Source organism: Somniosus microcephalus, chromosome 3 (assembly GCF_052327205.1).
Source record: "Somniosus microcephalus isolate GS21.2 chromosome 3, FLI_Smic_1.0, whole genome shotgun sequence".
In the NCBI taxonomy this organism is placed as follows: Eukaryota; Metazoa; Chordata; class Chondrichthyes; order Squaliformes; family Somniosidae; genus Somniosus; species Somniosus microcephalus.
This window is the reverse complement of record NC_140989.1, coordinates 111,550,486-111,564,039: the sequence shown is the minus strand read 5'-3', so window position 1 is coordinate 111,564,039 and position 13,554 is coordinate 111,550,486. Positions and strand designations below refer to the sequence as shown.

The window sequence follows — 13,554 nt, the reverse complement described above, 5'->3', positions numbered from 1 at the left end:
TCTTTAAATTGTTTTAATTGATGCCAAATTTCTCATCTAACAAACCCTAAACATTTAGCCCTATTATTGCAAAAACATGAAATATATTACTCTCATCAAAAATTGGATGGCAAGTACGGTTTGAAATTATTAGAACCGTATTAGCCTATTCACTCTTTCAATCCATTCCTGATGATATTTTACATAACAAAACTAAAAAAAAAACTAAGAACAGCCTGAACCCCAAATGGTGAAGGGCCCAGCAATAAAAAGCTTTTAGTTCAGTCGCATTTTGCGGTCCTGATACACAAAGTCCTTGCAGATTTACTGGGATGCATCAGCTTCACCCATACATTGCACAAAGAAAGTTAAAAGATTTAAAAGCGCAAAATCCTATTTACAAAGTTTCTGTACTTCCTTCAGTATCAGAGAGCGGTACAAATGATTACAGATTACAGACGAATGACTGCTTCATTATCTGAGGAGTTGCGAATGGAACGGAACACTGCAATCATCAGCAAACATCCCCACTTCTGACCTTATGATGGAGGGAAGGTCACTGATGAAGCAACCGAGGATGGTTGGGCCTAGGCACTGCCCTGAGGAATTCCTGCAGTGATGTCCTGGGACTGTGATGATTGACCTTCAATCACCACAACCATCTTCCTTTGTGCTAGGTATGACTCCAGCCAGTGGAGCGTTTTCCCCCCCCGATTTCCATTGACTTCAATTTTATTAGGACTCATTGATGCCACACTCGGTCAAATGCTGCCTTGATGTCAAGGGCAGTCACTCTCACCTCACCTCTGGAATTCAGCTCTTTTGTCCATGCTTGGACCAAGACTGTAATGAGGTCTGGAGCCAAGTGGTCCTGGCGGAACCCAAACTGAGCATCGGTGAGCAGGTTATTGGTGAGTAAGTGCTGCCCGATAGCACTGTTGACGACGCCTTCCACCACTTTGCTAATGATTGAAAGTAGACTGATGAGGGGTAATTGGCCGGATGGGATTTATCCTGCTTTTTGTGGACAGAACATACCTGGGCAGTTTTCCACATTGTCAGGTAGATGCCAGTGTTGTAGCTGTACTGGAACAGCTTGGCTGATGAAGAAGCACAGACAAGGGCAATGCAGTACACATGAACATTAAGGAGGTCTTCAATAAGGTACCAGTAAAAAGAGAGATGACAAAAATCAGGGTGTGTGAAGGCATGGGCCAGGCAGAATTAATTGAAAGATGGCTACAAAACAGAAAGTAGAGGGTAGGAGCTAAGGGAAGTTTCTCAGACTGGCAGAAAGTGGAGAAACTGTTTCTACTTGTGGCAAGTCCAGAACAAGGGGCAAAAATGTGAGAGCCACTGACTGATCAGATTTAGAAGGAATTTCTATGTGGAGAATGCTGCCACATGGAGTGGTTGCTTTTTGGGGGAAAGGGTGGGGGGGGGGGGGGGGGGGGCTTGATGCTTACATGAGGGAGAAGAGAATAGAGGCAGGGTGGGAGGAGGCTTGTGTGGAGTATAAACAGCCACCTAGATTAGTTGGCCTGAACAGCCTGTTTATGTGCGGCAGATTCTATGTCATTTACATTCTGTATTCTACCAATGTCAATTCCTAATTCTTTGAATGCAGAACGTGCACATAGGTCAATATGTTGTTTCAGAAATGCCAATTTCTATTATAGCTAAAGCAGTTTTCTGACTTTAAACAGTAAATAATGTCCTCCAAATCCTGCACACAAGCACGGAATGATGGACAGACATGAATAGAGTCTAAGCTCATATCATGACTTGATGTTCATGCATAACTGCTCCCAAGCCAACTTTTGTTCATACCACAATACAGTAACTTGGATAGCTTGCATCTCAATAGGAACAGCATATGTCCAACAGAAAATACAAATTTCTGGAGCACAGCAGAGGAAGTACAGCCAAGCAAACATTATAAAGCTCAGGTGAGCAGGAGAGTCAAATTGAGTTGTGTGTAAGAGTTCCAGGAGCCCATTTCCCACTCTTTTGCTGTGTGTTCAAGCACTACAGGGCAATGGGAGGTAATGCTTGTGGGAGCACTCGACAGCCACACCAGCTTAAATTTCTTGCAAACCCATAGCCCCAAACGAATCAGCCAGAGATCACTAACTAGCAAATCAGGAGGAAAATCTAGGTTATCACTTCTTCAGCCCCCCCTCCACCTTCCCTTGGCAAAGGCACTGAGGCCAACTGTAGCAGCTGAATTGATCAGTTAATTCAGTTCAGGTCAGGAATTCAACCTTGAATCATCCTGGTATATATGATCCATTACATTAAGAACATAAGAAATAGGAGCAGGAGTGGGCCATTTGGCCCGTCGAGCCTGCTCTGCCATTCAAGATCATGGCTGATCTACCTCAACTCCACTTTCCTGCACTATCCCCATATCCCTTGATTCCCTTAATATCCAAAGATCTATCGATCTCCATCTTGAATATATTCAACGACAGCCTCCTCAGCCCTCTGGGGTAGAGAATTCCAAAGATTCAGCACCTTGAGTGAAGAAATTTCTCCACATCTCAGTCCTAAATGGCTGACACCTTATTCTGAGACAGACACCTGGTTCTAGACTCCCCAGCCAGTGGAAATATCCTCCCTGCATCTACCCTGTCAAGCCCTGCAAGAATTTTGTATGTTTCAATGAGATCACCTCTCATTCTTCTAAACTCTGGAGAATATCGGCCTAGCCTACTCAATCTGTCATCATAGGACAATTCCCCCCCATCCCAGGAATCAGTCTGGTGAACCTTCATTGCACTCCCCGTATGGCAAGTATATCCTTCCTTAGGTAAGGAGACCAAAACTGTACACAATACTCCAGGTGTGGTCTGACCAGGGCCCTATATAACTGCAGTAAGACATCTTTATTCTTATACTCAAATCCTCTTATAATAAACGTCAACATACCATCTGCTTTCCTAATTGCTTGCTGTACCTGCATGTTAACTTTCAGTGATTTTTGTACAAGGGCACCCAGGTCCCTCTGAACACCAACATGTCCCAATCTCTCACCATTTAAAAAATCTCTGCTTTTCTATTTTTCCTACCAAAGTGGATAACTTAACATTTCTCCACATTATAATTCCATGTTCTTGCCCACTTAGCTTGTCTACATCCCCTTGAAGCCTCCTTTCATCCTCCTCACAACTTACACTCCCACCCAGCTTTGTATCATCAGCAAACTTGGATATATTACATTTGGTTCCCGCATCCAAATCATTGATGTAGATTGTGAATAGCTGAGGCCCAAGCACTGATCCTTGCGGTACCCCACTGGTTACAGCCTGCCAACCCGAAAATGACCCGTTTATTCCTACTCTGTTTTCTGTCCATTAACCAATCCTCAATCCACTCTATTACCCTCAATCCCATGAACCCTAATTTTGTTCAATAACCTCTTGCATGTCACCTTATCGAATGCCTTCTGAAAATCCAAATACAACACATCCACTGGTTCGCCCTTATCTATTCTGCTAGTTACAACCTCAAAAAATTCTAACAGATTTGTCAAACACGATTTCCCTTTCACTGACTCTGCCCAATCCTATTATTTTCTAAGTGCCCTGTTACCACATCCTTAATAATAGTTCTAGCAATTTCCCTACTACTGATGTCAGGCTAACTGGTCTGTAGTTCCCAGTTTTCTCTCTCCCTCCTTTCTTAAATAATGGGGTTACATTTGCTACCTTCCAATCTGCAGGAACCGTTCTAGAATCTGTAGAATTTTGGAAGATGACAACCAATGCATCCACCATCTCTATAGCCACCTCTTTCAAAACCTAGGATGTAGGCCATCAGGTCCAGGGGATTTATTGGCTTTCAGTCCATTAATTTCCCCAGTACTACTTTTTTACTAATACTAATATCTTTCAGTTCCTCATTCTCGCTAGACCCTTGGTTGTCCACTATTTCCAGGAAGTTTTTTGCGTCTTCTTCCGTGAAGAGAGTTACAAAGTCTTTGCTTAATTTCTTTGCCATTAGGCATTGTATTCAACCACCAAGTTGGTAGTAGCACGTGTTCTTTTTCGTATATGATATAAATTAAGCAGATATTTAAGGAAGCCAATGAATGGCATGTAATGCAAAATGTGGCACATCCAAGCTGCCTGAAGATCAAAAAAGAGCAAGTTCCTGCACCACGGAGGTTAGACAAAACACTGAGCAACCCAATGCTGTACTCCTGCATCAGTTAAGAGGACAGGTGGGTCATCAGTACCCTGGTCTCTACCAATATTTATTGCACCTCCCTCTGCAAGAAAACAATACATTCCACATAAAGCCAATCAGTTTTTATTCCTTAAACCTGTACAACAAAATCTGTAGGATGGTGCAGGACTCATCAGTAGGTTACCTGAAGTCACCCATTGTACAAATTATAATGCTTATGCTCTTGTGACACTAAAATTTTACACAACCCTTTCGGAAATCAAAAGGAGACCTGTGCTTTGGGATTCATTCACTGTACTCTAATGCTATACATATAGTTTTTCTATCACAACACTGAAAATACTATGACCATGAATTATTCAGACAGCTCAGTATCCTTCAGATCAGCTGAAACTGAAGATGCAAGAGTAAGCCTAAATGCAGAGCCATTCAGCCATTATCAGTTTCAACAGGTCTAAATAAACATTTCAGTCATCTGCTCAGTACTTACCACAGTTTGTTGATTCACCTGAATCACCTCATCACCAGCATGAATCTTTCGTGATTGATCAGCAGGCGACTGCAAAACAGAGAAGGAAAATATTAAAAACAGACACCTATTATCGAGTGTCTCCTTGATGCAGCGAGGTTACTCCTGTGCCACAAAAATTACAAGTACTGTCAGCATGCCAGAATTCTCACAAGTCCCCCTTCTATGTTTAACTTCACTGATTTGCAGTTCAGTTCTTCACAATTATTATTAACAGGTGTACATCCCAGTACAGCTTTGAAGACAACAGGTGAGAACAGTTCAGACTTTATCATATTAATAGCCATTCTGTGCCAAGCCACTTGTTTTCTGGCAGACATTCTAGGCTTATTGGTACCAGACAGAAATTATTGCTGGAGAGAAGAGTTTAAATCATGTTATTCTGGAGTAATATAACTAGATAGCCTTTACAAATATTCAATTTCAGAACAAAACATTTGCTGTTGGAAAGTTGAAAACCTTAATAAAATGTGGCAATTCAAAAATACTGAATAAGCTATGATCCCCCAAATAGCTGTTTACCCAATTGCTTTCCAATTGCAATACATGGGGAAGAGCCTACAGACCAATTCAGAGCTGCATTCTCATTTCTACCAAGTTCCATCACTTTTGTGTTAAATTTAGAGCAGCGTTGTCAAGGCCTGGTATTAGGACCCACCCCCACACTCGGCAAAAGGCCTGAACTGTCTGCATGGAAAAGAAACTAACAAAGGCAGACTAGCTTGGGGCCCAGCAGCCACATGCACTGCTCAGAGTGGATCTGAACCATATAGACGGAAAGATCCCTGGTTTAAGTGATCTTAGCTGGGTGGTGGTGGTGGGGGTGCTGCAAGTGCCCCAGCACTGCAGAGAGTGGAGTGGGGGGCAAAAAGCCAGGGCTCGTGCTCATGGCTGCCATCCAATGAACCTTATAGTGGAAAAAGTACACTTGTGGATATTATATTTGGCTGGGTGTCCGAGAGAAGGGGGGGGGGGGGCGGTGGAAAACACCCTGTAAATTGATTATAAGCGGGTACATGAATTTTTCTCTCTTGTATGCTAAGAGCATCAAACTCACTCGCTTTGGACCAGAAATTCTAAAAATTCCAACAATACAAAACATTACAAATACTGAAAATTTAAATACCATACCATTTAATGAAAGACCGAATGGTAAAATAAAAATTGAAAAACCAGGATAGGTACTGTATCTTTATCAAATTAGAAAACCTTGAGATTGCTGTGTACATTAAACTAGTTTTTAAATATACAACGCAGAACCGGTATGGTTTTCAACTAATTGCAGTTACTACTGTGCTGTGAAGCTTTTAAAGAAGCTAGTTTTTGCAGCAGCGTTACTGGGTTACAGTCTTCCTCTTGGCCAAGAACCAACAGAGGGATCAATTACAACAAAAACCTGCAGATGGTTTCAAATTCTGCAGCAAGAGCAGAAAAACATTCCTGGCTCAGCAAGAACATCTGGGTTGAGATCATGAACACAAAAGTTACAAGTCCTACAGGCAGCAGGCAAAGACAGAAGCATCACTGCAACACAAAACCACCTCCATCCGCAGGAATAAGCTTGACCAGCATTTAAAGGATTCCACATAGGTTTCAGCCACCAGACCCCCCTTGCTTCGACCTTGAGTAAATCTACTTACACGTTGACCAGGCAGGTGAAACCTGTCCATTACTCAGTGCCATCATTTGAAGGGCATCTTTCATATTTTAAGCAATCAAGTTTTTTTGTGGTAGACATGGTTTTGATGCCAATCAATCATCAACCAGGTGTCTGTAGGTCCTTGGTATGATGGCATGCAAGTCTGACCAACTGCGCATGCCTTCTGTAAAATGAATTATTCCCTTCACCTCCAAAATATGCTTTTGGAAATTAGTCAACCCAGGATATATTTGGAGGTCTCAAATTCAGAGGCCATACAGACTTTTCTTAACGCAAAATTCCTCCTCGTCGTTGTTTATGTTGCTTCAAATGATTAGATAATTCAAATTTAACATAAAAAGACAATTATCAGCAGATGACTATATTGGAATGCCAGCACCTCCAAACCTACTACAGGGAACTAGATTTACCACAGCCACATGTGTTATCTGCACTCCTGTAGTTCTGAGTTATAGTAAGTAGTCTTTGAGTAAAGCTCATGGTACATTATTTTGGAGACACAAATTAGAACCCCTTTCCCCTCCCAAAAAGCACACACTCACTTAATATTACAATCATGGTAAGGTGATTATTTTGAAAATAAAGCAGTTAGTAAAAGCATTTAACCAACTGCAATGTTCATGCCACTGGTAGGAAATAGGTATTAGTGATTACTTTAGTATGGCCAAGTTTATTTATCATTTAGGGAAAAAGAGATACAGGGCTGACTGTATACACAGACCAAACAGATAGTTAGCTAACTGAAAAGATGCTTCAGAAGGCGTTTCTACAGTTTAATCAAAATGACCTTTTGGATTCTTTTAACTGCAAGATATTGGCCACTGCAAGTGCTGTTAATTACACAACACTACAAACCGACCACTTCCCTCTGTGGCCATCGTGACTGGTCTCTAGGAGAGAGTGTTGAATTGCTGACTTAGTAATGAGAATAATATGGCAATACACACAACCTCTTTCATTTCCAACTCATCCAAGATCAAAATCAGTTTAATAAACAGAAGCAATCTGGTCACACACTTGCACTGTTTGCCCTTACTGGCACGATTACTCACTGAGCACCAATGGTGTTGCTGTTTGTAGGACACATGCCAACTAATGATGCACATGCCCTTACAACCCATCCTTACTAATCACAAACAACAGAAAATTCTGGAAACACTCAGCTGGTCAGGCAGCATCGTAGAGAGAGAACAGTTAACGTTTCAGGTCGATGACCCTTCGTCAGAACTAGAAAAAGTTAGAGAAGTAACAGATTTTTAAGCAAGTGTAGGGGCAGGGAAAGGGGGTGGGGAAGAGAACAAAAGGGAAGGTCCGTGATAGGGTAAAAGGCAGAAGAGATTCAAAAGACAAAAATGATGGTGCAAGGCAAAACGAGATGGTAATGGGACAAGTTAAGAAACAAAAGATGACTCTAGATGAGGTGTAAATGGGAATGGCAGAATCATCAACAGCTGCCATGAGAGAAAAAGAGAGAAAAAAAATAGGGCAGAGGTTATTGTCTGAAATTGTTGAACTCGATGTAGAGTCCAGAAGGCTGTAAAGTGCCGAATCAAAAGATGAAGTGCTGTTCCTGAGCTTACGTTGAACTTTGTTGGAACAGTGCAAGAGGCTGAGGACGGAGAGATTAGAGTGGGAGTGGAGCGGAGAATTAAAGTGACATGCGACTGGAATCACAGGGCCACACTTACAGACTGAACGGAGGTGTTCCACAAAGCAGTCACCCAATCTGCATTTGGTCTCCCCAATGTAGAGGAGACCGCATCATGAGCAGCGAATACAATATACTAAATTGCAAGTACAAGAAAATCACTTTCACCTGGAAGAAGTGTTTGTGGCCTTGGACAGTGGAAAGGGATGTAAAAGGGCACTTGCACGGGAAGGTGCCATGGGAAGGGGAAGGGGCGTTGGGGGTGATAGAGCAGTGGACCAGGGTGTTGCGGAGGAAGTGGTCCCTTCAGAATGCTGAAAGGGGAGGTGAGGGGGAAGATGTGTTCGATGGTGGGATCCTGCTGGAGGTGGTGTAAATGGCAGAGGATGATCCGTTGAATGTGGAGGCTGGTGGAGTGAAAGAGGAGGACAAGGGGAACTCTATCGTGGTTCCGGGAGGGAGGGGCAGGGATGAGAGCAGAAGTGCGGGAAATAGAATGGACATGGTCGAGGGCCAGGTCAACCATGGTGGAGGAAAAAGACATGTCGGAAGCACTAGTATGGAAGGTGGCATCGTCAGAACAGATGCGGCGGAGACGGAGAAACTGGGAGAATGGAATAGAATCCTTACAGAAAGCAGGGTGGGAGGAAGTGTAGTCCAGGTAGCTGTGGGAGTCAGTGGACTTATAGTGGAGGTTTGTCGATAGCCTATCCCCAGAAATGGAGACCGAGAAGTTGAGGAAGGGAAGAGAAGCGTCTGAGGTGAACCATCAGGGTGAGAGCAGGAACCAGCACCAATGCAGTCATCAATATACAGGAAAGAGGTGAGGGAGGGGACCCGAGTAGGACTGGAACAAAGAATGTTTCACATATCCCACGAAAAGGCAGGCACAGCTAGGACCCAACAGGCCAGGCAACATCCATGGAGAGAGAAAGAGTTAACTGAAGAAGGGTTTCGACCTGAAACCCTAACTCTGTTTCTCTCTCCACGGATGTTGCCTGGTCTGCTGAGTTTTTCCAGCGTTTTCTGTTGTTATTTTGGATTTCCAGCATCCGCAGTGTTTTGCTATCGTCATAGCTAGGACCCATGCGGGCTCCCATAGCAACACCTTTAATTTGGAGGAAGAGAGTGGCGTCAAAAGGAGAAGTTGTTCAATGCGAGAACAAGTTCAGCCAGGCGGAGGAGGGTGGTGGTGAATGGGGACTGGTTGGGCCTCTGTTCAAGGAAGAGGCGGAGGGCCCTTAGGCCGTCCTGATGGGGGATGGAGGTGTAAAGGGATTGGACGTCCATAGGTGAAAATGAGACGGTTGGGGCCAGGAAACTAGAAACTGTTAAAGTGGTGGAAGGCATCGGAAGAGTCGCGAATGCAGGTGGGAAGAGACTGGACAAGGGAGAAAGAGTGTCGAGATAGGAAGAAATCAGTTCCGTGGGGCAAGAACAGACTGAAATGATGGGTCCACCAGGGCAGCCCTGTTTGTGGATCTTGGGAAGGAGACAGTCGCTCTCTTCCCCCCCAGTCGCTCTCGCGCTCTCTCTCTTCCCCCCCCAGTCGCTCTCGCGCTCTCCCTCTTCCCCGCAGTCGCACTTTCTTCCCCCCAGTCGCTCTCGCGCTCTCTTCCCCCCAGTCGCAGTCACGGCCTCTTCACCCCAGTCGCTCTCGCGCTCTCTCTTCCCCCCAGTCGCTCTCGCACTCTTCCCCAGTCGCGCGCTCTCTCTTCCCCCCAGTCGCGCGCTCTCTCTTCCCCCCAGTCGCGCGCTCTCTTGCCCCCAGTCGCGCGCTCTCTTGCCCCCAGTCGCGCGCTCTCTTGCCCCCAGTCGCGCGCTCTCTTGCCCCCAGTCGCGCGCTCTCTTGCCCCCAGTCGCTCTCCCTTCCCCCCAGTCGCGCTCTCTCTCCCTTCCCCCCCAGTCGCGCTCTCTCTCCCCCCGTCTCCCCCCAGTCGCCCCCAGTCGCGCTCCTTCCCCCCAGTCGCTCCCTTCCCCCCCAGTCGCGCTCCCTTCCCCCCCAGTCGCGCTCCCTTCCCCCCCAGTCGCGCTCCCTTCCCCCCCAGTCGCGCTCCCTTCCCCCCCAGTCGCGCTCCCTTCCCCCCCAGTCGCGCTCCCTTCCCCCCCAGTCGCGCTCCCTTCCCCCCCAGTCGCGCTCCCTTCCCCCCCAGTCGCGCTCCCTTCCCCCCCAGTCGCGCTCCCTTCCCCCCCAGTCGCGCTCCCTTCCCCCCCAGTCGCGCTCCCTTCCCCCCCAGTCGCGCTCCCTTCCCCCCCAGTCGCGCTCCCTTCCCCCCAGTCGCGCTCCCCTTCCCCCCCAGTCGCGCTCCCTTCCCCCCAGGCTCGCGCTCCCTTCCCCCCAGTCGCTCTCGCGCTCCCTTCCCCCCAGTCGCTCTCGCGCTCCCTTCCCCCCAGTCGCTCTCGCGCTCCCTTCCCCCCAGTCGCTCTCGCGCTCCCTTCCCCCCAGTCGCTCTCGCGCTCCCTTCCCCCCAGTCGCTCTCGCGCTCCCTTCCCCCCAGTCGCTCTCGCGCTCCCTTCCCCCCAGTCGCTCTCGCGCTCCCTTCCCCCCAGTCGCTCTCGCGCTCCCTTCCCCCCAGTCGCTCTCGCGCTCCCTTCCCCCCAGTCGCTCTCGCGCTCCCTTCCCCCCAGTCGCTCTCGCGCTCCCTTCCCCCCAGTCGCTCTCGCGCTCCCTTCCCCCCAGTCGCTCTCGCGCTCCCTTCCCCCCAGTCGCTCTCGCGCTCCCTTCCCCCCAGTCGCTCTCGCGCTCCCTTCCCCCCAGTCGCTCTCGCGCTCCCTTCCCCCCAGTCGCTCTCGCGCTCCCTTCCCCCCAGTCGCTCTCGCGCTCCCTTCCCCCCAGTCGCTCTCGCGCTCCCTTCCCCCCAGTCGCTCTCGCGCTCCCTTCCCCCCCAGTCGCTCTCGCGCTCCCTTCCCCCCCAGTCGCCTCTCGCGCTCCCTTCCCCCCCGTCGCTCTCGCGCTCCCTTCCCCCCCGTCGCTCTCGCGCTCCCTTCCCCCCCGTCGCTCTCGCGCTCCCCTTCCCCCCCGTCGCTCTCGCGCTCCCTTCCCCCCCGTCGCTCTCGCGCTCCCTTCCCCCCCGTCGCTCTCGCGCTCCCTTCCCCCCCGTCGCTCTCGCGCTCCCTTCCCCCCCGTCGCTCTCGCGCTCCCTTCCCCCCCGTCGCTCTCGCGCTCCCTTCCCCCCCGTCGCTCTCGCGCTCCCTTCCCCCCCGTCGCTCTCGCGCTCCCTTCCCCCCCGTCGCTCTCGCGCTCCCTTCCCCCCCGTCGCTCTCGCGCTCCCTTCCCCCCCGTCGCTCTCGCGCTCCCTTCCCCCCCGTCGCTCTCGCGCTCCCTTCCCCCCCGTCGCTCTCGCGCTCCCTTCCCCCCCGTCGCTCTCGCGCTCCCTTCCCCCCCGTCGCTCTCGCGCTCCCTTCCCCCCCGTCGCTCTCGCGCTCCCTTCCCCCCGTCGCTCTCGCGCTCCCTTCCCCCCCGTCGCTCTCGCGCTCCCTTCCCCCCCCGTCGCTCTCGCGCTCCCTTCCCCCCCGTCGCTCTCGCGCTCCCTTCCCCCCCGTCGCTCTCGCGCTCCCTTCCCCCCGTCGCTCTCGCGCTCCCTTCCCCCCCGTCGCTCTCGCGCTCCCTTCCCCCCCGTCGCTCTCGCGCTCCCTTCCCCCCCGTCGCTCTCGCGCTCCCTTCCCCCCCGTCGCTCTCGCGCTCCCTTCCCCCCCGTCGCTCTCGCGCTCCCTTCCCCCCCGTCGCTCTCGCGCTCCCTTCCCCCCCGTCGCTCTCGCGCTCCCTTCCCCCCCGTCGCTCTCGCGCTCCCTTCCCCCCCGTCGCTCTCGCGCTCCCTTCCCCCCCCGTCGCTCTCGCGCTCCCTTCCCCCCCGTCGCTCTCGCGCTCCCTTCCCCCCAGTCGCTCTCGCGCTCCCTTCCCCCCCAGTCGCTCTCGCTCTCCCTTCCCCCCAGTCGCTCTCGCTCTCCCTTCCCCCCAGTCGCTCTCGCTCTCCCTTCCCCCCCAGTCGCTCTCGCTCTCCCTTCCCCCCAGTCGCTCTCGCTCTCCCTTCCCCCCAGTCGCTCTCGCTCTCTCTTTCCTCTTCCCCCCCAGTCTCTCTCTCTTCCCCCCAGTCTCTCCCTCCCTCCCCCCAGTCTCTCTCTCCCCGTCTCTCTCCTTCCCCCCCAGTCGCTCTCGCTCTCCCTTCCCCCCAGTCGCTCTCGCTCTCCCTTCCCCCCAGTCGCTCTCGCTCTCCCTTCCCCCCAGTCGCTCTCGCTCTCCCTTCCCCCCAGTCGCTCTCGCTCTCCCTTCCCCCCAGTCGCTCTCGCTCTCCCTTCCCCCCAGTCGCTCTCGCTCTCCCTTCCCCCCAGTCGCTCTCGCTCTCCCTTCCCCCCAGTCGCTCTCGCTCTCCCTTCCCCCCAGTCGCTCTCGCTCTCCCTTCCCCCCAGTCGCTCTCGCTCTCCCTTCCCCCCAGTCGCTCTCGCTCTCCCTTCCCCCCAGTCGCTCTCGCTCTCCCTTCCCCCCAGTCGCTCTCGCTCTCCCTTCCCCCCAGTCGCTCTCGCTCTCCCTTCCCCCCAGTCGCTCTCGCTCTCCCTTCCCCCCAGTCGCTCTCGCTCTCCCTTCCCCCCAGTCGCTCTCGCTCTCCCTTCCCCCCAGTCGCTCTCGCTCTCCCCTTCCCCCCAGTCGCTCTCGCTCTCCCTTCCCCCCAGTCGCTCTCGCTCTCCCTTCCCCCCAGTCGCTCTCGCTCTCCCTTCCCCCCAGTCGCTCTCGCTCTCCCTTCCCCCCAGTCGCTCTCGCTCTCCCTTCCCCCCAGTCGCTCTCGCTCTCCCTTCCCCCCAGTCGCTCTCGCTCTCCCTTCCCCCCAGTCGCTCTCGCTCTCCCTTCCCCCCAGTCGCTCTCGCTCTCCCTTCCCCCCAGTCGCTCTCGCTCTCCCTTCCCCCCAGTCGCTCTCGCTCTCCCTTCCCCCCAGTCGCTCTCGCTCTCCCTTCCCCCCAGTCGCTCTCGCTCTCCCTTCCCCCCAGTCGCTCTCGCTCTCCCTTCCCCCCAGTCGCTCTCGCTCTCCCTTCCCCCCAGTCGCTCTCGCTCTCCCTTCCCCCCAGTCGCTCTCGCTCTCCCTTCCCCCCAGTCGCTCTCGCTCTCCCTTCCCCCCAGTCGCTCTCGCTCTCCCTTCCCCCCAGTCGCTCTCGCTCTCCCTTCCCCCCAGTCGCTCTCGCTCTCCCTTCCCCCCAGTCGCTCTCGCTCTCCCTTCCCCCCAGTCGCTCTCGCTCTCCCTTCCCCCCAGTCGCTCTCGCTCTCCCTTCCCCCCAGTCGCTCTCGCTCTCCCTTCCCCCCAGTCGCTCTCGCTCTCCCTTCCCCCCAGTCGCTCTCGCTCTCCCTTCCCCCCAGTCGCTCTCGCTCTCCCCTTCCCCCCAGTCGCTCTCGCGCTCCCTTCCCCCAGTCGCTCTCGCTCTCCCTTCCCCCCAGTCGCTCTCGCGCTCCCTTCCCCCCAGTCGCTCTCGCGCTCCCTTCCCCCCAGTCGCTCCTCGCGCTCCCTTCCCCCCAGTCGCTCTCTCCGCGCTCCCTTCCCCCCCCAGTCGCTCTCAGCGCTC

At 52.1% G+C, this 13,554-nt stretch overlaps 1 protein-coding gene across 4 annotated transcripts in view; it reads right to left on the bottom strand.

Moving 5' to 3' along the window:
* The window catches only part of cnksr3 (cnksr family member 3), a 226,273-nt gene that overhangs the window by 51,590 nt on the left and 161,129 nt on the right, over positions 1 to 13,554 (bottom strand). For all 4 annotated transcript variants that reach the window (XM_085981477.1, XM_085981475.1, XM_085981476.1 and 1 more), the window contains one exon: positions 4,661 to 4,729. In XM_085981477.1, coding sequence (XP_085837603.1) covers positions 4,661 to 4,729 — 69 coding nt within the window. The remainder of the gene's footprint in view (positions 1 to 4,660; positions 4,730 to 13,554) is intronic.